Genomic DNA, 26560 nt, shown 5'->3' on the forward strand with positions numbered 1-26560 from the left:
ATCCAGTGTTGACAGATTTTATATAACAATATAAAGGTGCTTGTTACCGGAACGTACCGTTGTGAAGAGAGTGGAAGTGTATAACTGGGTCCGTAACGTCACGGCGGAACCATATAAGGTGGCAGCATGGTGAAATACCTACAAATATAAATAAAAGTTCCATGTACTTTGCTTTTGTAAATTGATGGACTAATGTCAAAATCGTACTGCGCCGAAAGTTGAAGTGTCAAATCATATTAAAGAAGTACAAATCAGCTGTCACCGTGCTGCCACTTTGTATAGTTCCGCCATGCGTAACGTCAAGTCGTTTTAAATTTTCGCTTGCTCTCTTGTATGCTATTATTTTGCTTAACATTTGCTTTCAAAGGAAATTCACACATGCAAACGAGCATAGAAAAGCAAAAGGCATCGCCAGCAGAGTTGAATTCAACAATTGTATAGAGCAAAATTGAACTCACTAGGAAAATAAAAAACACGTAACCAACCACGTAAATTCTTAGTTTTGGTAAAAACTATGTAAAATGGCAACTCTGATTTAAGTCCAAGTTGTTCAGCAGTTGGCAACCGGAGGGTAATGCAAACAAATTTACATGTTAAAGATAAAGTAGTTAGTACATAATTGTGTACCTGTGTATCTAATGTACATATTTACAAATATATATTTATATATACATACATAAATATGCCTACGTATCTATATATCGGATTTGATATATAGGAAAGTGTAGAGAACTAAATTTCCCCTTACTCCATTGCCACCCCCGTTTTGCGATCGTGTTTATATTACGTACCTGAGTATGTTGTTTCGGTTGGTGAGAGAATCTATGATTTCCCTTCAATAAGTTTCGTCGTATACTATGCGGAGAAATCGAGGGGCGATTACTGCTGACATCGGTTATTGCTGGCCTGTTTACCTCTCGTTTGTCGACTGACGTTCGTGATGCGCCAGTTGAGTTTAGACTGTTGGAGCTTTTGTTTGTACTGCTTCAAATTTTCGCGGTTGTTTTGTGGAAAAGAAAGTTGAAGTCTGGAAAATGTGAGTTTTTTTTAATTATAATTCATGTACATATAGAATATGTATGTACATACGTTTAAATAATATTCAGCAATGAAAGTTAGTGCCTTGTTTTTTCTTTTGATAAGGCAATATGTGCTTTATAAATAAATATAATATATGTACAACAGTATGAAAAATGTATGATGTTTTAAAAAGTACAACGTGGAGTGGAAATTGAAATCAGTGAAATTATGCCAAGTAATTGTTACGTACATACATACATTGGCCTATTTGTGTGTATACGAGCACAAAAGCATAACTGTTTGCTTGCTCTGGCTCATACTTTGAACAGTTTCTTCGTATGTACATACAAATATTTTGCTAATTAAAATGTGGATAGATTTATTGTAAAAATATTCCGAAAAATTTAAAAAGGAACATTTTTATAAAAGTATCTGACTGTGTGTGAGGGTGTGCGTGTGTATAAAAAATACTGATCTATGAAATGTAAATTTCTGTGTATGTATCTGCATGTCTGCCCATATCTATATATATATATATGAATGAATGTACCTAAATTAGTATTCATAAAAGTTCAAATATCTGCTTATAGAGTGGTTGAAAAAAAAGTACATTGCATAGCAAATTTCCTTCAGAGAATTTGGAGAAGGATTATAACTAAATAGAATGGGTATAGACTTCATTTGCAATATATGTAGATGGGCGAAATTGTTTGATGATGATGATATTAAAAAAGTTTGCAACGGCAACACTGCTGACAAGGAAAATTAACGAGCACAAACTGTACACTACGAAAATTAACATCGGGAGGGAAGCCGAACAACATTTTTCGCGCGGCGGTGGAGACAAGACGAAATAGAGTCATATGTATGCTAAAATGCTCTATGCTGGTTTTTGTTTTGTTGTGTTGGTCGTATTCAAGTTGTTAACGGTGGTAGTAGTAAGCTATCCCCACATTCATATTAACGGTGCTTCCATTTTGTTCGGGTTTTCTTTTGCCTTTATCATATCGTTTTATTATACATAAGTATGTATATAGTACATAAGTATATCCATCCATGCACATAAACAAGAAAACATTTTTTCGATAGATACATTGGAGATGTTTCGAATAAGTGAATTATTAGTTTAGAAAATTTTGCATTTTTCATATTTGGGTTTTTTAGGCAAGTGCATTTCAGTTATTAGGTGTGTTTCTTTACAACCCACAAAATTATTAAAAGTATAGATATTGATATGTTTGTAATTCTTACGACAGCATACACATCCAAATATAGTAAGGGGGAGAGGGGAATTTCTTTACTTAAGCATACAACTGCTAAAACTCGTTCAAAAATATTGGAAGAAGTGTCAAACGACGCGTCTTGTCATGAGTATTAATAACTTTAAAGGCGGTAAATGAAAATTACAGCTCGTTCAAAAGATATTAACGAAAAACCAAAACTTCCCGAAGCCGGGATCCATAGTGCGCAGAACATCTTTCTGCATTTGCGGTCTTCGGCCGCGGTTATGAACATTTAAAGTGGAGTAATTGGTGCCGTTTGTCGTATCGCTGTAGTCGTATCCTAACGTAACCCTATACGATACATTGTTATCGATTAATGGTGCCTTAACCTAAAAATCGTGAAAATTTCATAAAAATGAAGAAAACGCAAAAAATAATAACACAAAAAATAAGTCTCCTAGTCATAACGTATCCAAAACAATGAATAAAATCTACAAAAAGTTATTAAATTCACCAACTCAAATGTTTTTAGGTTATGGATATGGCGAAAACCCAAAAACCAATTGGTTGGATACGATACGGTTACAACCTTAGCGTTACGATATGGCACCAATAAACGATTACATTGATTCCCATAAGGTTGGTCGAATCAGCTGTTATAAGGTTACCGATAACGCACCAATGTCTGCAGCTTTACTCTGGCCTTTCCACCAAAGGAGTAACCCAACATTACTACAACAACAACATAAAACTCACCACATCACAACTGCTAAAACTCATCCAAAAATATCGGGGGAGGCATCAAAAGACCCGTATTAATCTCGACAAATATAATCTGAAAAATTTCATCTCTGTCCGGAGGTATTTGCAGTTAAAGTTCGCAGTTTTCATGTGGTGTACACAGGAAAAAATACAATGCATGCTACCCTCGGGGTCGGGCGGGTCCGGGACCATTTTTCGTTAATATCTTTTCAACTATATAGTTACATATTTTTCCTTCGGATAACGCGTATTATTGAAAATAAGAATACTCATTTGTAAATGAGAAAGCGTCATCTAATTTACAACTTACAAATCTTAAATTTAGCTAAGTCAATTGTAAATTAAAAAGCGTCAAATTTAAATGCGAAAGAGTCATGAAAATTAGAGTAGTCAGGTGTCAGTGAGAAAGTATAAGCTAGATATACGAAAGCGCCATTTCTACTTGCTAGAGAGGGTAGTACATTCATTTATTCGGAGAGAGATATCAGTGTCTGCAGTGTCATCGATCGAACGCCATAGCTCCGTTTAGCATGAGTGCATGCGCTGCTTCAGTAAGGTCAGTTTGTCAACGAGCGGAAGAGTAGGCGAACGAGTGTGAGTTTCGTGGGCCATGCCATTCGAATCGAAATCGAATTCGAGAATCGAAAAATTTATTTATCAATTAATCTGTGGATCGATCGCAAATTCTAAAAATAAATCCCGAAGTCAAAAATGTTGTGTCTGACAATAGATATTTGCAAAAGAAATTGAAAATTTTCATGTAGTTGTGGGGATGCGGTGGGGCCTAGAATGTTTTAACGTTGCCGAGATGGTCTGCTTAGTACCTTAATGTTGCTTAACACCGAAACGTACCCGATCCATATCCGGCACAGGATAATAAACATCGATAACACTACCCAAAACTTTCGGAGTGACTTTATCGTTAATACAACAACAACAATCATTTTTTGGAAGCTAGTGATTTGGCCTGAACTACAAAAAGGCGAGTGAGTGGGCTTTTGGCATCATTAGTTCTTTTTTACATCTATATACGTTTACGCTTAAACTTTACATGGACTGCTAAGCATTAAACGTGTTTGAAATTGCTGCGTAGAAAATTATTACCTACTCTTAAATTTCAATACGCATTATATTCAGATGCAACTGAAATATGTGTCTATGTTTCACCTCTATATATTACCTCTACAAATGGTGTGTGTCCACTATTCACCGCAACCGATTCAGCTATAGGTTATATACTATGACCACCAGAGGTATGTGTCTCCGCTTTTCGGTACAACATGGTCTGTAGCTAGTTGCCGCTAGATGGGTCTCCTAAATATTAGCCGTGTTTTTTTTACATGTAAACTTCTATACGCTTAAACTTTATATGGACTGCTAAGCGACAAACTTTAAATACACCTCTGAAATTGCTGCGCATAAATTTTGTCCTAAATTTCAATACGCATTATATTCAGATATAACTGAAATATGTGTTTTTGTTTCACCCTCTACACTAATTCTATGTATTCTATGTGTGTCCACAATTCATCGCAACTGATTTAGCTATATGTTATACCCTTCGGTACACCCTGTGGCTGTAGCTAGTTATTTAACTACTGCCGCTAGATGGGTCTCCTAAGCATTATCTAACGAGGATAGGCATTTTTTTCCCCGCGCAAACGTAAACGTATACGCGTGTATAAAAAACGCGGCTATTATCTAAGTGTGGATGTTTGCGTTTTGTTTTACCCCGCTAACATAGACGTATATACGTGTAAAAAAAAGACTGCTATTATTGAAGTGTGTATTTCACATACTTAGGCCAACTTGCAAACCGACAAAGAATGTAGAATGAAAATTTGGTGCTGCGTTTATCAGATGGTGCCGTGTGGTATCAAATGATAATAGCCGTGTTTTTTAACACGCGCGTATACGTTTCGTTTGCGCGTGTTAAAAAACGCCTATCTTCGCTTAGATAATGCTTAGGAGACCCATCTAGCGGCTGTGGTAAAACAACTAGCTACAGCAACAGGGTGTACCGAAAAGCGGAGACGCAACGCACTGATGGCCATAGGGTATAACATATAGCTGAATCAGTTGCGATGAATTGTGGACACACATATAATACATAGAATTAGTGTACAGGGTGAAACAGACACATATTTCAGTTACATCTGAGTATAATGCGTATTGAAATTTAGTAGGACAAAATTTATGCGCAGCAATTTCAGAGGTGTATTTATAGTTTGTCTCTTAGCAGTCAATATAAAGTTTAAGCGTAAACGGATATACTCGTGTTAAAAAACACGGCTAATAATTTACTTAATTCTTTGGTGGGTAACACTATGCGCGTGTAGAATTTTACATACATTTGTATGCAAATATCGGTTTTCCAATACATACTTTAAATAAATACAGATTTACGTAAGTATACACATATGTACGTACGTATGCATATGTTTATATGTATGTAGTTTTGTTTGATTGGGTGCTGGTGATGGGTACACTATTTCAATTATATACCCCTATTATTGGAGTACAAAAATATTAAAGTTTATGAATGCCTTTTAAATACATACATAAGTACTCGTGAATAGCTACTTACATATATGAAGTCCACATGGCACCTACCTGAAGCTTTTAATAATTATATATGTACGTAGTAATCCAGAGACCACTAAGATTCACGAAAGACTGTGCTAAGTTGGGACTAAAATTGAATTATCGTAGCAAGGCAGCCATCATTTCCTTTTGCAAAAGATGATCCCTCGGTGTAGGAAGAGGAATCGGCTTGGAGGTAGTGTTGTTGGAAAGGGTGACCGTAATTATGTACTTTGAACCCTTCGATTCCAAGTTACTATGGAGAAAACATGTTGAGAACGCAGTATCCTAGGCTATGAAAGCAATAATGGTCGGAGTTATAGCCCCAGCACCTCAGGATGGATGTACACTATGAGAGTCAGACTCATAATTTTATACGTAGTGGTTGCCTGAAAAATCGAGCAAACATGGATACAATGTAGCAATCATTCTTCAAACCCCAACGCCTACCATGTATTTACTGGCACAAGGTGCATGCGTCCCACGGTGGCTTAGACCACGGCCGGTATTGTATGCCGACTAAAGGCGTCAGTATGGCAGACAAGGTTTAGCTGATATGCTTTTATGGGCAATCCACTGCCTATGGGGCGACCCCTATAAGAAAAACTTTATAAAGTGTTTTTAGGCTGCTTTTTCGTGAAACACCTTTCTCTTCTTCTTCCTTCTAGCGATTATTATTATTATTAGATTCTTTATTTAGCCGTAGATATTTAAAACTTACAGGTACAGTTTAGTAGTACAAAATCGGTAATCTTAGCAATAGCTAATTAGCTCATTGTGAGCTATAATGTTCTCTAATATGATATATTATCAGTCTTTTTAATACATTAATATTTCTTTCGTTTTTTATATTGCTTGGCAATTCATTAAAAAGTTTTAGGCCTTTATACATTAAAACATTTTGTGCCTTATTGGATTTATAAAATTTAATTCTAAAATCATTCTTGTTCCTTAAGCCGTAGGGTTGCACATCTCCTACATATGCTATTTGGCTCGTTAAATACTTTGGTAGTAGGTGACATTTCATTTTAAAATAAAAAAGAAGTACGTTCATAATTGTTCTTTGATTGATATTTAACCATTTCAGAGTTTCTAACATATGTATATGTGATTGGTGTCAGCCTATTACATAATAGTATGCACCGCATCCCTTTGTTTTGTAGTTTTTGCAGCCTTTTTTTCATCTGTGTGGATCCCAGGAATAAAATGGTCGAACAGTATTCAAAATGCGGCTTGATCATTATATTAAATATCTTTATTGCGCTGTTGATATGTATATTTTTGCGAATTCTTCGTAAAAATCAATTTTTTTCGAGATTTTGCTGCAGATATAATCTATATGCTTATCGAAATTAAATTTTTTGTCGATGACAATGCCTAGATATTTAATTTCGTCAACTTTATCTATTATTTCATCATTAACTATAATATTATCTTCCGATTCGCCGTTGATTACAATTGCTTTCGTTTTTTTAACGTTAAGTTTTAGCTTGTTCATACTAATATAGTTATAGATAAATTTTAAGTTATAGTTCAACCTAGCAATACACTGCTGACATGAATTTCCGGTAGCATAATCTATGGAATCGTAACATACGATCACGGATCGAAAACTATATTCACGCAGGCGATAAAAATTAGGCTATCCAACTATTTAAAAAAATAATAATATTCTATGGATCTAGTGTGTACGCGTTGTCCCTAGTTTACATATTTCATTAATCAGATACACCATTTCGGAGCTATTGTGAATTAAAAAACGGCATTCGATCACGGATCGTATGTTACGATTCGGCCCAAGGAAACTCCCATTTAGATACTAGCCCGACCATATCGCGTAACGGTTCGATATAGCCACGTTAAGGCGGTGGCACAATGACATATTTCATATAGATGTTGCGTTTGTAAATATGAAGGAACTTCAGACTTGGCAATTGAAGTTTATTACGCCTTGCCCATTCACATACAAAATTTCGCGAAGCACTGTTGTAAACATTCTCTCTACACTGCTACAACAACAACATTCTCTCTATACAACAAAAATACTTGCTAACATATTTTGTGTCGTATTCGATTGTAATATTGCAGATTTTAATTGTGAAAAATGTTAGAAAATCTACCAACCAGTGGGAAAAATAATTTCTCTTGCAAAGTGTGCCAACACCCTTAGCCAAAGCAAATGTCAAATTCTTCTTCCTATGATTTGCTTGGAACAAAACTGGGGAGTTGGCTACTTTTCAATAGGTGTTTTTTTTGCAAGCGAGCTTGAAAAAAATGCTTCACTAGCTAAACAGTTTCATTATGGCAAAATAATACAGATGGTTACTTTTTTTTAGCTGCTTTGACTTTTGTACTTCTAGCGCAGTATGTTTTTGACACTCAACCATAGAATTACAAAAACAAAATACATGAAATGCGTTTGTTTGTTTGTATGTATGCCACCCTGCCGCCACACTGTTATTGTTATTTTTGTTTATCTGCACATTCGTATGTTCATTTCATACGGTCGTTCACAATAGTGCCCTATTTTTGAATATGCAACACTAAACAACACTATCAATCAGGTCGACAATTACCTAAGCGGTTTCAATTGAAACCGCTTAGCCAACTCAAACTCGATTATATTTTATTGTTGCTTTCCATGCAATTCGGTAAGCTAGCTAGGGTTTTAATTGTAATAGTTTGCAACGAAATACAGATGGAGCTAGTGTCGCTCATTCTAGCATTCTCCATAAAAATACATGCAATCTACTCATAATGCATAAGCATGTGTTAAACTCATCTATATGAAAAACTGCTTATGTGTCGGACTGTTAGTTCATTCAACCCTCTCCTTCAAACCCACTAGCTGATGATATGATATTCCCACGCCACGGCGGCCGCCAAACTTTACCCACATCAACTTCGGATGTTATATAGTTTGTTGAAAACAAAAATATGGAATGTTGGAAACAGATTTTGGAAAAATTAATTGATTATTACATTGGATTAATAATAGCTGTATTCTTTTTTACATGTATGCACATATGCACTTAAACGTTATATGGACTGCTAAGTGCATAACTTTATCTACACTTATGATATTGTAAATGTAACCTTTCTAATTAATTTAAGAACTGTTAGTTACAGATTATATGAGCCCATACATATGAACATACAAATTTTCTATTCAATACTACCTACTAAATTTTTTTGTCAACTTTTCCTTGCCGTGAATGTCGTATTGGGCATCCTAATATTACGCCTTCACCAAACCCGAACTCCTTGTTTGTCAAATTATTTATTCAAAGTATCTCTTGACAGAAAACAATTTTTAACTTCTTCATATCTCGGTTATAAGCACTACGTTTTTTTCAGAAATATTTCAGAAAATGGTATTTAGAAATGCTTAAGAGTATTTAAGAAAAAAAGTTCCATCACATGCCTGCAACCATGAACTCAGATGAAAATAAAAGAAAAAAGCAAAACTTGTTCCAAATCAGATTGTGTACATAGAGGAGGTGCTGCCACCGTAAAGGAGACCGAATGATCACGAATTAAAGTATGGAAACGCGGCTGAGCAAGTACGGAAACCTTGTATACATCGAAACAGGTTATCCGAATTGGTATTGACTTGCGAAAATGCACGAGGTCATTCGGGACTTGAGCTGGTGGTTGATGGTAATCGGTCACCTAGAACAACTGTAAGCAAATTTTCCCTTTTTAAATGTTCACGAATAATCACAACATAATCCCCCTGCTTATAAGCACTTCCCCCTCTTAAAGGCATTGCTTTTTTATTTTTTATCATTACATCGTAAAATTTGTAATTAGAGTATTACATATAACCGGAAGTCGTTACCAGTTCTTGGACTCATAATTTTGGTCCCCACGCTGATACTGTCAAATGTGAACGAAATTTTGTGGTTTTCTGTAACCAAGTGCTCATATTGCTTGAAAGTTCTTTTATTCTAATATGGATACACATTTTGGCTTTTCTGTTCAAACAAATTGTATCAAGACGTCACTTATTTAGCTCGTAACGTTATAATTACCAGCCAGAATGCGAAAACATAACCAGTTACATTAAAGTCGTCAGTAGAAAATAATCCAGGGTTATAAAATTAAATATTTAACCGTGCATTTTTGGGGGTTAAGCATCGCTCAATTATATGTCGGCTCATCTCATCAGCTGATTTTATTTATTTATTTTTTTCATTTCACTTGTATAGGGATTGTCAAAAGAAGATGGCAAACGCAAAATGTAACAAACACAACACACAAAACCATTAAATTTTTTATAAAAAAGTAGTTTCACATCACTTGTAAGTTGTGTTTTTAGTAAATGCATCTAATTTAGCGTATTGTTTTTCCACAACACGCAGGAATTGCAAAGTTTTATGTTTTCTCTCCATTCCATTCGTCTAACACCAACACGCAGATTTTGGCAATCTGAACAAAGGTACATATGTTGTTGCTGTAGAGATGAGCCAACTACATAGTTGAACCATGGGGTAAAGCTGTTAACTCGTATGTTAATTTCCTTTTTGTATATACATAGATCTGATACTAGTCCGACTATCTCGGGAACGCTTTGAATGGCCACGCTGAAAATCGTGAATTGCTCATTTTTAAATTGCTTCTGTTAAATGCACAGGTAACCGAAGATTCGGGAAATTCTATAAAATCAAATGCCTCGGATGAGGTGGGTGGAAAAAAATTTTTTTTAAGTTTCTTAAAATGATGCATGTAAACCAAAGTTGGGAGAAGGACATCTGTCTTTGTGTCGAGTATTTGCTAGTATTAATATGTTTATAAGTTAATAACTAAATAAATTATAAGAATTATTTTAAATACTTTGTACATATGTAATAATAAACAAATTTTTTTTTTCTTTTTCAGATACTTTTCATTACAATTTAAATATTGTACAAGAACAACAATTAAATATACACACAAACTTACATACATCTATAGGCACTTTTATTTAACTTTTTTGCACGCCAAGTAGTCAAAACCAGGAAAGCAAAAAATAACAAAAACGAAGAAGAAAATAAAACGTGAAAAAATAAGGCGAACCGTTAATATTTCCATTCATTTATCTGACATTAATTGACCGGCAGCAACTGCATCATACTGCGCTTAAAATTGGCGTCATACTTAATTCCTCGTGGGACCATCGCTCTCAGTTGGCACCATGGAGGACGATCAGCAGTTTTGCCTGCGATGGAATAATCACCAGAGCACATTGATAAGTGTCTTTGACACACTTTTAGAGAATCAAACCCTAGTTGATTGCACATTAGCTGCAGAAGGAAAATTCCTTAAAGCTCATAAAGTGGTTCTGTCGGCATGCAGTCCTTTCTTCGCTGTAAGTAAAAGTTGGAAGAAAGGAGAACAATAATTATATCGATGCCCGAGTGGAAAATCAATCTTAGCTGCCACTTTGAAAACGTCCAGCTTCAGAATTTGTTTAAAAAACGTCTCTAAGTTTTCGAAAGCCGCAGAAAGAGCGATATTCCACTCAACAATCGATAAGTAATTCCATCTTTGCAGATTACCGCATATTTTGTATTTTTTTTTTAGACTTTACTTCAACAACAGTATGATAAACATCCAATCTTCATATTGAAGGATGTTAAATATCAAGAATTGCGTGCCATGATGGATTATATGTACAGGGGAGAAGTGAATATTTCACAAGATCAATTGGCTGCTTTGCTGAAAGCTGCTGAATCCCTGCAAATTAAGGGTCTCTCTGATAATCGCAGCGGTAATACGCAAAAAACAGAGCAACATCGTGGTTTAAATGTACCTGGAAGTGGAAATGGTGGTAAATTAAGTGGTTATACGCTTGAACAAACTCAGACGAAACGTCCTCGCGTCGGACCTTCTTCAATGGAGACCACAGATTTATCAGGCTCTCGAGAGGGGTCATCTAGTCCATCAAGACGCCGAAGGAAAATTAGACGCAGAAGCGTAGAAAATGCAATGCCTGGTAAGTAAATTTGAGAAACACCTATGTACTACATACATGCCTTTCGCTTAAAGCTACCTATGCTGGAGTATAGTCCCTAATAGCCTCACTTTTAGCTTTACATTAAAAAGTTTATGAATTTGACTGCTCCTTAAAAAGGGCCCCCTTGGTTTAAAAATTCACTCTATAAATTCCTCTAAAAAGGAAAACATTTTTCAGCACCTTGTAAAAACAGCGAAATTGGACTTCTGCTGTTTTACTTTCGATATTTACTTTCCGCTTATAACATAAGGATTTCTTTGGAATAGAGAAATAGTTGAAAAACAAGTTTCGCAGATTGTGAGAAATGTTTTTTTTTTTTTAATTTGCAAAATATGTTAGTTTTGGTACCCATAGGAATGTTTTCTACATTATACATTTCTAGAACAAATATTTTTGAAAACTAACAGGGACTAATTTAATTTGGCTCTGGTGACCAAGTTCCTCATCTATAAGGTTCAATGTGGTCATGTTAAATCGTTCCAGAGACGGTCGGACTAGTACTGTAATGGTGCTTGTTACCGGGACGTACCGGATCTCTATCCGGCGAAGGACCATCAACATCGCTACAACCAAAAAACAACGGTACTAGAAGGAACTTGTAGATCATGATTTTCAATTGCCTACTCAGTTTAAAGAAGAACTAACGATGCTTGATTTATTATTACGTATAATAAATTATCTTTGGTTGATTAGCGTGCAAAATTAATTTTTATTTAATCTCTATTTCTTTTTCAGTAGACATTCACGACAATTCCAACTCTTCTCAAATTAATCCATCATCACATCTGCCGCAACAACCACAACAACAACAACAACAACAACAACCACAATCCACTGCAGGTTTACCTGGGATTGGTGCCATAGCGACAGCAACAACTTCGCTTCCAGCACCGGTATCGTCATTACCAACCGGATCAAGTGGAGTTTTAGCAGCAACCGGTTCAATAGTAAGTACACAAGGCACGACTCTGCAAATGACCCCAAGCATGACCAAAAAGACTGAAAGCGTTAAAGGAGTAAGCGATGCCATTAATACCGAAAATATAAAAGCTGCTGCAGGAGCAATTGTTGCCGTAGATGAACAAAATTTAGAACATTCAAAGGGAGAAAAATCAAATCATAAACAAAAGTCGTCATCAACAACTGGCATTGCTGCTAAAGAAACTCCAGAAATGGTAATCGAACCGAAAAGTGAATATGATGAAGAGGGCAATGAGGAAACTGTTGAGGATCTGACATTAGATGATGAAGAAATGGGCATGGAAGATTTAGATCAAAACGCTGGCACAAGTCAAGCCGGCGAAGGGTCTAGTCAAGGTGAGTTAACATCACTTCTAAATGTATTCGTTTATTATATTTATTACCGAAGAAAACATTTATTTGTACCTAGTCCCCGACCGCTATTGCCAAGATCTAGGGTTCAATTTAAGAGGGGCTTATAATGAGCGATTTAACTTGCGGTATAGTTTCCGAGCAAACAAAAAATACGAAATAAAAAAGCTGAAAACGTCCGCCTAGGTTGAACTGGCCAGTCTATAAAGACCTCACATAGACATCCGATATTTAACTTTGATAAAAATGTCAATATTTTTGCCTTGACCTTCAATTAATTCCTTGTAATGACCGTTTCAGCTCTGCAGTCGTTTTCTCATAGCAGTATTCTTCAAGTTTAGGGGGGATTCTACAACTTTTTTTCGTCTAAGTCTAATGGTGTTTTCTTTTCTACACGAAAATGTCGCCTTCACGCCAACCCTCCAAAAAGTTGTGTTCTGTTGTAAAATCAGCTTAGCCTCAATAGAGGGCATCATTATCTTTTCTCAACAAAAATGGCCAAAAATGCAACATTACTTGCCCTCGCTGCCATTGTGTACGTGTGTGTCGCATCATGCCTCACTCATAAGCAATTTGCGATCACAGTTGACAGCGAACAACCACACGAACTAAATTTTTTTTGTAAAAATGGTTACAATTTTTCTTTTCAAGTCATGCAGGGTGGCACTGATCATTTTAAGTGGCTACAATTTTACAGGGCGAAGTGAGAATCTTAAAAATGTTTGCCCCTGAAAGTGGCGACATTTTCGTGTAGAAAAGAAATCACCATATCACATGTACATCCCATACACCAAATTGTGTTCCTCATTTATACCCTATTTTAACAACAACAAACGTTAAACTGCATAATATATTTACAAATATGTCTATATATAATTTGACCGTTAATTTGAACCAAATAGATGCGGATTTACAACTTATATTGATGTGCCATGCCACCTTCACCAAAACCTTACATAGCGTTTAATGTGAAAGTTTCATAAGTTAAACACAAATATTTTTGTTTCTGAAACTCGATACCCGAAGAGAGGCACCGAGTTTCTTGTGCTTGGCGCTTGCTTTGTGCTCTCTTTCTCCTATTGTAAAGTTCTGGTTTTTGTTTTTTTTTGCCTTTTTATTGAAGAACTTTTTGGGGATTTCGAACACAAATTTTTAAAATTTAAATTGATATTCCTAATATTTTACAATAATATTTCAATTAAAACAAATTTTTATAAAGAGTTGAAAAAAAAAAATGTCAAATTGTTGTTTAGAACGAGTCGCTGTGTGTAAATGTGATACGGAACTCCAAAAGAGAAGTTGCCGATAATCAGAAACAAAACTTTTTGTGTGTAAACTTCGACTAATGTTCGGTTAAAAACTTTTGTTCCGATATTATAAAAACTTTACATATTGAACATTTTTAAAGATCCTTCAAAAAATTTAAGGAGGCAAGTGTTCTTTAAAAGAATTGAGCTCGCAGACCGCCCATTCTTACTTGTTTTTGAAGCATTTGCTACCCAAGCTGAAACCTATACCTCTCCGTTATTCAACGCCTCTGAGTTAGTTTTTTTGGGGTAATATTTTTGAAGAATAATTTATACTAGAAAATTTCTTGTAAATAAGACTTAGAACATTTTTGATAAAATGTCATTTAGCACCAACTCTACCACATATCATCTCACTAAAATAACAGATGTAAGGAATTTGTTTTGATATCTTCTGCAGTTAATTTGTATGTAGATTATTCATAAAATATCAGCACTTTAATTAATTGATTAAAGCTTTGGTTTATTAATTCATATATGTATTTCTTATTTACAGGATATGCACCATGGCAACATGACAGATCTCAAGATGAGCTTTTATTGGCGCCACAAGAAGCACAGCAACGTGATCCACAAGGTGAGATAGACTAATTTATATCAAAGAAGACAATGAAATAGCAAAGAAAGCTAAAAAGAGCACGACATATAAAATGCCAAAGATTGAAAGGAAAGATAAATACATAATTATTGAGTAATTTGATATTAAAAAATAGTTATAAAGTACTTTAAAACTCGAAACGGACAAATGTGCGAATAGTAATAGTATGCCTTTGTTTTTGATGTAGATTCTGTTTATATGTACTTATATATAATTTCTTTGGTTCTTAGTTTTTTTTTTTATATTTACTAGTATGTATGTACATGTGTATGTCAACGTATACACGTTTATGCACAAATTGATACACGTATATGTACATGTGTACATACATCACTTAATTTCGTAGATTTTTCATCTGCCAATATATTTGACTATGTTCAAATTGATAATTTTCATTGAGAAAAAAATGCAATTTGCAAACTTTATTAGTCGTGCTCAAAGAAGCTGATTTTGCTGGCTGTATACGTACATACATATATGTATATATTGTATAACGGTAAAATCCAAAAGTACGAGTAGATACTATGAAACGAAAATTTGCGTTAGAAAAAAACGAAATAATTTAAAACAAGCAAATTAATTTTAATTATCATTTGATGGAGCAGCATGTAAGATGCAAAGAAAGGAAAATGGTGCTGCTAAACTAAAATAAAAATAAAAATCAAAACATTGCAATACATATACAATATACAATTATATATATAAGTATATGTATATGTTTATATTTACATATATATTTATATGATAAATATTCAACGAGAATAGCAAAAGATATATACATGCAAATGCAGCCCACTTCCACTTTCTTTTTATTTTATTTTATGTTATTTTATATTTAATTAGCCAAAATTATTAGTTTTTTTTTTTAATTATGCTAGTGCAAGTATGGTACTTATTATTTATTGTTCATTAATCCCAAATTATCGCTTACTAATACATACATATTTAAATTGTTTGACAGTTTGTGTAGTTTTCCTAATTCATGTTTATTTATTGTACTAATTCATTTTATTCGCAACAAATGCTTTTTTTAGTTTGGTGTTTGTGTTTTTAATTTACTCATTTAACAATTACTTTATAGGTATGGCACTACTTCTTTATTTACTTTTTTTGTTAATACTTTTAACTTTTATTCAATTGCGGTTATGAAGGAATTCGACACTAATAATTTTGAATTAAGTTTCCTTTTAACTTTGAATGTTATGGCCCACATTTTACATCGAAAATATATATAATTTCCTAAAGGGGACATATATATAATTATGTATAAGTAAATAGCTACACACATACGTGGCCAATATATGTATGTGTATTTGTTTAAGTTTTTATTAAAAATGATTTACGATCCATATCTATTTATATGTAGTGCATATATACATACATTCATTCTTACATACATACATTTGTATGTCTATAAAAGCCGTCCGTCTGTTGTTCGAATTATACTGATAATCCTTCTCAAGGATTTTCTTAGTTTTAATATTCAATACATATATGCGTGCCTTGAATTACATCTTGTACTGAACACACGACCAGCATCCTTTCAAAAATAGTCTTTATTCAAATTCATTTACAAAAATTATCTCATTGAATTTACATCATTCATAATGTATGTATGTATGTACATATGTTGATATATTATTTATGTACATTCATACATACATACCTACTACATTTTTTATAAAGGGAATATTAGATTTAAGTACATTAATAGAAATTGTACACTAATAGATGAAATGACTGCATCTACTTGTATGTATTTATACGAATAAGATTGCTTAATATGTATTATTTAATTATTTTGTTGAGATACATTTTTTTGTTATTTAATTTTGCAACATTTTCCACATTTTTTTTTTATAAATTGAATAGGTACATTGTTTTACACACATTCATATCGAGGTTATGTCCATGTATGAGTGGATTGTGGTTAAATGAGAAAACTATGGTCTTATATATGCGGATTTGCTTTTTAAACAGCGATATATATATATATATATATATATATATATACATTTAATATGAATGTGCATTCTAATGACGTGAAGATAAAATAAGAAACGGCATGCAAACTCATCCTGCACCTATTTATATAGATCCTTGGTAATACATTTTTTTGGTTTTAGTAATTCATGTTTCTTTAAAACTAAGTTATTTGTTTTTTCTCTTTGGTTGACGGGACTATGATTTGTATCAACATTTAATTATACATTTTTTCCTAACAAATATGATTGTTTAAGTTGAAAGAAAAAAATTTATCATCGTTCACGAAATTCCATAGCGTCGATCAAAATGCAAAACCGGCTATAAATTTTGTAACAAAAAATGAAAATCGTTATTACGAGAGCCTAGAATTTTAGACATTAATAATTGGGAAATTTACTAAGACAATTTATTTGCGGTTTTGCAGTTTCACCGACGATATTCATGAAGAAGAAGTGTAAAGTATTATATTTAACTTTTAATATTATTACTTGGTTACGGCAACGATTTTCGCGTTCTTGATATTATACGACTTTTCGCAAAAGGAAGTTGTATAAATATTTTTATATATTTCAAGTGCTTTTCATGTGTGATTTGTGTTGAATGTAAAAGTGAGATAAGTAAATAGTGTAAAAGTACCAAAAGATGATTAAGGAAGCAGAGCCGTACAATTCTGTTGCCTGAGGAGTCGTAAGCTGTATGATGGCGCCTAGGCTGAAACATGTAGTTGTCATCACATTTTGTAAAGTGATTGGCAGCGAGGTACTCGTGTGTTTCACGCAACCAACCACCGATCAAAATAAAAGTCGATAAAGCTGCAGGTAAGTATACTCTGTTCAACGGTATCGGTTGGACAAGAGTCAAGCTTTGTTATGATATATCACACATATATATAAATATCTTTCAAAAATATACATCATTTTACATACATACAAAATTTTACAATACCATATTGTCATTAACAAACAACACAAACACTCCGATTCCAAAATCATTTTCTAAAGCTTTGTACAGCTGTGACACAAAAATAGCAACAAAAATTATTAACACATTTATCAATTAAAGTCCTATTAAAATAAACTTTTGTTTATTTGAGTAAAATTTTAATGAATTTTATAACGAAAAAATGCAAAGCAATATAAAAAAAGGTTTCGAAAAAATACAAAAATTGTGGTCTTATATTCAAAAAGTTGTATGAAACTTCCCGTCTTAAATTGCGAAATTTTGATCAGAATTTTGAAAGATTTTTCTCAATTTCGGCTTTCTTCATTCATCATTTTAAAACTCCGCCCGTATCGTGTTATTCGATCACGTATTGAATTTAGAGCTTATAATTTCTTCTCGAATACAAGCGAGATTTTCGAGACCCGAGAAATCGAGAACTCGACTTCTCGCGAGATTCTCGTGTCTCGAAGTACTCGTAAATCTCACGAGCTTCTCGACATTCTTACTTAATCGCTGTATGGACAGTATTTATACACTTGGTTTTTTTTACTTGTGATTTTTTGTTGATTATATTGCTTCAACGACATTTAACTCAAAACATATTTATTATACATATAATTTTGTTCGCAATATTTTATTTTTCAACGAGACATCAAGAACACGGCTTCTCGCGAGATTTTCGAATCTCGAATTACTCGTAAGACGATCTTCTCGACTTTCAACTCAGTCGCTGCATTGGCAATATTCTATACATTTCAGGGTTTTTTACTTGTGGTTTTGCGGACATTTTGGCTTGTGATCCAGAAGAAATCGTAAGCTCTATATAAAACAGTCAATGAATCGATTAAGTTGAATATCGAGAAACTTGCGGGCTTTACGAGTTATTCGAGATTCGAGAATCTCGTGGGAAGGCGAGACTCGCGAGAAATCTCTTCTCGAACATGTTCGAGAAATCGTAAACTATAATTGAAATACAGTTTCACTCAAACCAGAGATATTAATCAGTCAAACTATGACAATATGTTAAGGATCTTTTAAGTACTCGTAGGAGCTATTTCACATATTTCCTTGATCCCATTCACCGTTGAAAATCTATTATAATTTAAAAATTTGAAATCGTTCACTGATCTTACAACACGATTCGGGATCTTGGTTTGCAAAGTGTTCAAGTTCATTATTTGTTTTTCTAAAATTAACAAAAATAATTTAAAGAAGAAAAAAACATAAAATGTTTTAATAGTTTTTGCAGCTATTTTGGTATTACTAACTGTATATATGTACATGTTAATGTGTAGATTTATGCAGCAGTGTGAAGGTTTGAAATATTGCTTTTTTTTTTTATTGGGGTTTGCGGAATATACTTAAAGCGTCCCCAGCACATAATAAATTATGGATCTAGTGAGTACGCTATGCCCCAGTTCACAATTTTCATTAATGCAATTCAGTATTTCGAAGCTATTGTGATTTAAAAAATAGCATTTGATCAAGGATCGTATAACACGATGACACGACGGTATAGAACGAAGTAAGCCTGCGAAAAATAGGAATGGCCTTCGAAGTTCGAAATTGAAAAAAAAAATTATGGGCGGATTCTGTATTCTTTTCACATTTGAAGTTTGTATAACAGAAACCAAAAAACTTGTCGGGCTTTGACTTTCGAATCAGTATAACCCCTTTATATACACCTTCAAAAAAAAAAAAAATTTAATTGAAATGAGAGAGAGGATAAATCACACCCAAATTTTCTCTTATGGTTTTTAATTTACAATAAAATTACCAAGGTTCAATTGCGAAATTCGGAAGCTCATAACCTTGGGTGGGCGTGAGCTTAGCACCTGCTAGCGGATAAATACGTAGACGATGAGGGAGAGTCCACTGACATTTAGTTCAATGTTTACCCCGGTTGTCTAACATATTAGCAATTTTTGTAGTAGAAAACCCCATAGAATTGTTCTAAGAAAACCCCATAGAAGCTTCTTAACTATTTAAAATAATACTATAAACAAAAGGGGAATTCGATGGGAAGGAAAGGACATTTATTTTATTTACTGTGGTCCTTCGCCTCTCGAACATGTTAAATTTGTACGAATATATATAAAAAAATTTGGAAAACTGTTCTACAAAGCTGATCGTAATGACAAAGGAGCAGACGAAAGTAAGTTGCGCGATGTTAGCAATCAATTTTATCTAGAAAATCAACGAAAGAAAGAGATTCAACTGTGACAAAATCATCAGGCTGCGGTCATCCACGTAACCTGTAAGTAAATTTTATTTTATTATTAATTGTAGTTTGATTCGTTTAAGCGATTTAAATAATTTTTATATTAGTATAGAAATATTTTATGTATAGAAGATAAAAAAGAACAGTGCTTTTGAATACTTATATATGTGTTTGTTAACGTATCCATCTTTCCTATAAAAATTTCTATTACATACATACATATCGACAATTATATGTGTGAGTATATATGTACATGCACATGTATTAAAAATCGAGCTTATCGAACTGGTTAAGCCAGAGTGTACTTAAATATCAACTGGCTAAGAATCAAAACAAATTTTGAATAGTCCTCGGAACTTATCCCCACTGTCTACGTCAAATGACTTTCGATATTTCTCTTTTGCCAGTTTTTTTACTTTTAAACTTGAATTAAATTAATACCACGACCGTTTAAAATATTTTTTTTGTTATAATTCTTATGCTTTCTTTGTTAAAACAGTCGAATTTTTTTACATACACCAAGTTGCATTTGTAAGATGTTAGCAATACATGTTAGGCAAGTTTAAAAATGGGCAAGTTCAAGGTCGTGGTTCATACTAACGATTCACGTTTGTTGGTTTGCTTTTGGCTAAGTTCTCTGCTTGACATTAACTGACGAGAATTCTGAAATCTTTAACTCTAACTCACAATAAAAACCATACATTTGATGAAGTACATACTTCAATACATTATAAAACTTTGTTTATACATATAGGACATTTATGTGTAAAAAAAATCTGTTAGATTAGAAAAATCAATCAAACTGAACATGGACTGTGCTTTGGGCTATTTATATGGATGTGTATGTATATATGTAAGATATACAATATTATAATATACAACTATGGTTTGGTTGCCGTTTTCGGAAATAAGTTGCATTCTATTTTTTGTTGGACCATTTATTTATTACATTCTGACCTAAAACATACAAAGTAATTTATGTATAGCAATATTTTTTTTTTTTTTTTTTGTAATAAATTTTTGTTATTTGAGGTGGAAGTGTGCAGCAACTCTATGTGGATGTATCTCTACAGGCAAACTAATTGGGATTTAAAAATAATTGGTATTAAATTAGAGATCGCGGTAATCGCTTAATTATAAAATATTTTACTGACAGTATTTCCTCTTCAAATGAAGGACTTTGTTTCTAAAATTACACACAAAGTGCATTTCCCCACTTTTGTTTTCATTATGAGGGAAAACGGTAAAATATTAAAATTCAAATCAAAACGACATACATACATACATATGTACAATCTGCGCTCTTCTTTATCTTCTTTCTTCCGCAGAATTGCGAGTATCAAAGAGTTACTGCACAAAACCCAGAAGAGCTAAAAGATCTAGGAAAAGGGTGACCGGTGGTAGCCATTCGGACTTAGGGAATAACATTAGAGCGCAGAGGTAAATACATTCCCTTTGTTTTTTTTACATACTGAATGCGCTTTTATAAATTATTTCACTTCTTTATATATATCCAAATCAGAGATACATCTTTAGATGCTACTAATGTTCCCATGGCTACTGCTGCAACAAATTTGTTAAAATGTCCATATATATGTACAAACTGTGGGCGTGTTTATCAGAGGCTTTTTACATTAAAACGGCATTTGACTAGCGAATGCAATCAACCGAAAAAGTTCATTTGTGTTATTTGCGGGCGAGGATTCCATCATAATTTCAAATTGACCGAGCACTATATGCGCCTACATAAATCCTTGCCACCGCCATCGAGCTGAATGCTAACATAAATAATTAGTTTAATTCTTGTGTGGCTGTATGCATTTGTTCAAAAAATTTTGATGTAATTTAAAAAAATGTTTGCTCGCATAGAAATATACTAACATTCATACATACTACATACATATAAACATAAATAATACATAGGAAAGATAAACTGGCCACAGTTCTCCTTTTCTGTAGTTCTTGACAAAGAACAAAACATTAGACATTTTGACATTCAAGTGTGCTTTGATTCCGCGAAAAAATTCCTCCCAATTCTTTCTTTCTAGGGACTATTTTTATATTTTTAATTAAGAAATTGAAAAGTCTAATTATTTTCACGAATTTGTTTAAAATTGAGTAATTAAATATAAACAATGCATAATATTGCATTTCATATGGTATTGGACGAAAGAGGTAATGAATTGGTGCCACAGCAACACCAACAGAGGATCATAAACATCAGGCTGCGCTAATAAAAATCCGCCGCTAAATCTTCCTTTCAATCATATTCATAAATACCCACTTTTGTCCCTTAATCGGTTTACCATTTATTGTAAAAGGGAGAAGTGAGAAAATTCCCAAAGATTTTTTATTCAGAATAGGAGGAATGAGAGATGGAAAAAACTCGTAAGGAATTTTTGTTTAGAATGGCGCTGATTAATTTTAATTTTAGAATCGATTAATCCATTTTCGTCCGTCCACCCATCTTTGAATACGACGTCTTCAGTAAATTTTGCGATATTGCAATTTGGTCCGTTTCATATATGCATTATAATACATATTACAACGCTCCAAATCTATATATATAAAAAGAAGTTACATTTTGATTGTCACTCCATAACTCGTGAACGGATAGAAATATTGCCATGAAATTTTTAGGATGTAGGGGATGTAGAAGCTAAAAAAAAGCCAAACCAACTGGTTTTATCAGTGAAGATGCCTTGGATCAAACCTATCTTCGAATTCTCCCCACACTCCTTCAGAAATGAAAATGATGGTTTTCATAAAGTTTTTCAAAACCAATTTTTTTTTTTGGTAATATTCCATAGACCCTTCTTACTCAAGACAAAAACGATCATAATGAGAAATCGATATTTACATGCAAGAGCTAATTTAACGTTAATCTTTCAGTTTTAGCGAACACCAGAAAAATATGAGCAATGCTTAATTTGAAAGGCAGAGAAAAATCATAAAAATGCCATCAAAATTATCGTTGCGCTCTATCTTCTTAGAATTCTGCTGAATGAAGAACGTCCTAATTCAGAATTTGTTTCCAAACAGATTTTTTGTCATAAACATCTCTTACCTTAGCTTAAAACGTAGATATTTCATTTTTTGTTGAGATAAGGTGTTTTTAAAACGAATTCGGGCCTTTTCGAAACGGCAACCGAGATGTGTAAAAGTTTTATATTCAACAAATAACAATAAATACACGCAAGGGATTCGTAACAAAATTATATCTCTGACGATATTATCGCTGCGATATTTCTCGACGATAACTCATCCGAACTCAGAGGTGAAAAACTTTCTGTTACAGATTCGAGTGTTTTTTGTTTTCTAGGACCGTTGGTAATTAAAGATTTTGAGTTATGAGACATCCCCCGTTCAATATTTGAAGTTGTAACTTCGAGCAAACCAAAAAATGTTGGTGTCGAAACCGCAGTGTGTCGTGTTGTTTTATATAAAAGTAAAATAATGTGAATTTCTTGAACCCAGAACGTTCGATGTGAGGGGCGGAGCACGCAAGCGCCACACGGCGGCTTGCTGTTCACAACTGTCATTACTCAATGCAACGAGTGTTAAAGTTTCTAGTTTGGTGCTAAATTCGAAAGTAACACCAGAAAGTGTTAATTTTACACTTTACTTCTTTGTGTGTGTTATATATCTGACCAATAAGTTTAATAATGGATGTGTTCGGAAATATCCTACACCAAAAGAAATGAAGCTACTAAAATAAACAAATCAGGTTGGTTGCTCTTGAATTAACAGTTATTCATTAAAATAGATAGCACTATAGTTAATTCAAGCGAGTTCTCTTTGTCAAGAAAACAACTTTGTTTAGTTATTTCAACAGATGAAAAACTGTTGGTCTCTGTATTCTGTAAAAATGACAGTTTCTCAACCAATCATTGATTTTTCTGTTAAAAGATCTGATTTCATCAAACATTCAAACAGCGAACACCTGTCAATATTATGCAAAAGTTTCAGCTAATTTTAAAGAGAACATTATGCTCACGCCGGTCACTATTTGGTGTTTGAGGCTACTGTGCCACAGAAATCTGTCATATCAACAGCCACTGTTATGTTTAACAGTTTTCATTGATATTTTTAGGGTGACATTAATAATTGTTAGTTAAGACAACAGAGCTAGGCGGCCACCGTGGTGTTATGGTAGCGTGCTACGCCTTCCACATCGAAAATCCTGGGTTCATGGCCTGGGAAAAGCAACATCAAAATCTTTAGAAACAATTTTTTATTTGTATTTTTCTTTAAACAGAGCTGGGGCTTACATTTGATACTGTTTTTTTTTTTTTTTTTTTTTGTTGATTTGACTGTTTTAAACACTCAGAATCAACAATTTGTGCGAAGTTTATTCAGCAGCTATTTTCGGTGGATAAAAATTGACAGAAATATCAGTTGAGTAGATTTGCTGTTTGATACTGCTTATAGATTTGTAGACAATTTTCAAGTAAATTTTGTTATGTTTATACATATATGTAATACTCCTATATTGCTACAAAAGGCTAGGTACATTCCCAAACATCAGAATGCCGATATATTGCTGTCTGAACGTTTTCGTTTTTGTATTCAATAATCCAATGTACCTAAATTAAATTTTTTCTTGTCACACTTATGCTGCTACAATCACAAAAGTTTTATAGGCTGCGAGCATTTTCTATTAGCAATATAGGAGTACTACATATGTATGTATATGTGTTTATATGTATATTTGTAAAAATAAAAAAATAAATAAAAATAAAGTCAACTACAATAACTTTACAACCTCATCACCATTGTGAATTCATACAAGTGGCGAATGTTTGATAAAAACGTTCACAATTGTAAACAGCCTCGATCACCTGTTCAATCGCTATTCGATTACTTAAATCATTTTCTCAATAGTGTTTGTCAAACATTTTTGTAGACGACTGGTATATTGCATTATTTACAAATGACGAATTTTGGGAAATTCCACTTATTTCCAACCTTCTGCTAACGTTCGAATCGCTAAACTGTTGAATAAATCACTCCAATATTCTGTATTGCAAAATGGTCTTTATTAAACTACTTTGAAAGTACTTCACAATAACACTTATACTTCACAACCAATAGCGTGCTTAAATCAAAACTGATTAGTCATGCCTCAGCTTGCGCTGCTTTTATACTCTCGGTTTCCTCGTCCACCCATTTCTCCTAAGGTGTAGTAATTTCGTGAACTTCATGCTTGGTTAACAGCCATATACAAGTATATTTGTAGTTTGTAGCCATATGCGTGTGTATATGTGAGTACTACTTCGGCTGGTGATTACATGTGTGTGTGAGTATCTCTCCTTTGCCTTGTATGTATGTGTGTAAATGATGTTTGATTTGTTTACGTACATACGGGTGGCTGCTTACTATCAGCTTAGTGATGCCAGTATCACTTAGTAATGCTAATATTCGCACAATATTTTAAAATGCTTGCTTAACTGGCTGCTCACATTTAATATATTAACTAGATTTTAGAAATTAATGTTAATATGTAGTCTGATTTTCTATATACAGACTTAAAAGAAAAGCTGATTTGAAACACAAATGGGCAATTTATGGCACTTCAATTTAATAAGCGCGAGCAAAAAAAAACCTTTCTTCCATTCTCTGGCCATTCGCGACAGCCGTTCTCCCTGCCAGCTATTATATGGCCGGTAGCTATGGCAATGGAGGAATAGAAAGATTTTTCACTTGTGTGAATTCACAATGCTCATCACTCTCTGTAGATTTTTTATTGAGTTAGAGCATTTCAAAACTCCACGAAAAAAAACAATAACATAAAACTTACATATGTACATTTAAAAATTCAAAGTAAAATTACTTTTCCCCTTTAAATTCAAAGCATTTTACATTTGAAAATTACTTGAAAAATATTAAATAAATAAAAACAAAGACAATTTTAAGCACTTCCTTTATATAAATGGACAAAAATCAGCGAAAAATGTGTCCTTATATAAAGACATATCCCTGCTTAACTTAGATTTTTTAATTTTGACATAGAAATTGGAAAAATATTTATGAAAAGTAAAATTATAAAAGTGAAGCGCACATTACTTGGATTGGAAAGTTGGTAGGAAAGGAGATATTATTAGTCAATCAATTGCACTCCACCTTTATATTTTTACTTCTCATAAATATTTTTCCAATTTCTATGTCAAAATTTAAAAATCTAAGTTTAGCAAGACAATGTCTATATTAGGAGACATTTCTGTCCATTTATATAAAGAAAGTGCTTAAAATTTTTTATTTTATTTTTATTTTCTCGGAGTCTTAACGTTTTACGCTTGTAGCTCAATGAGAACTTACATAAAAATCAATCCCAAAATTCCCTCCGTTTCGTACGATTTTTCTAAATATCTCATCCCGTGCGCCCCCTAGCGAATCTTTTTGTATCGTTTCATCGGCTGTCATCGACCTCTGAATTAAGTTTGAAATTTCAAGTCTCTAGCTCATCGAGAAATTACTTAAAAGCTGGTTTGAAAATTTTCAAATTCTTATCTAATTTTTCGATCTGTGCGCCACCTAACGGATTTTTTCTTTTGTTGCATTGTCACTGTGTTCTAACCTATGTAGTTC

General features: G+C 33.4%; 1 protein-coding gene across 2 annotated transcripts in view; it reads left to right on the forward strand.

The window, feature by feature from the left end:
• The first annotated feature begins 913 nt into the window (after positions 1–913).
• Positions 914–26560, forward strand: part of lola (longitudinals lacking) — a 137022-nt gene continuing 111375 nt past the window's right edge. For both annotated transcript variants that reach the window (XM_067777014.1, XM_067777015.1), the window contains exons 1-5: positions 914–1036; positions 10470–10938; positions 11154–11565; positions 12322–12903; positions 14722–14802. In XM_067777014.1, the coding sequence (XP_067633115.1) occupies positions 10765–10938; positions 11154–11565; positions 12322–12903; positions 14722–14802 (1249 nt within the window). In that variant the 5' untranslated portion in view covers positions 914–1036; positions 10470–10764. The remainder of the gene's footprint in view (positions 1037–10469; positions 10939–11153; positions 11566–12321; positions 12904–14721; positions 14803–26560) is intronic.

Source organism: Eurosta solidaginis, chromosome 3, assembly GCF_040869045.1.
Source record: "Eurosta solidaginis isolate ZX-2024a chromosome 3, ASM4086904v1, whole genome shotgun sequence".
Taxonomy (NCBI): Eukaryota; Metazoa; Arthropoda; class Insecta; order Diptera; family Tephritidae; genus Eurosta; species Eurosta solidaginis.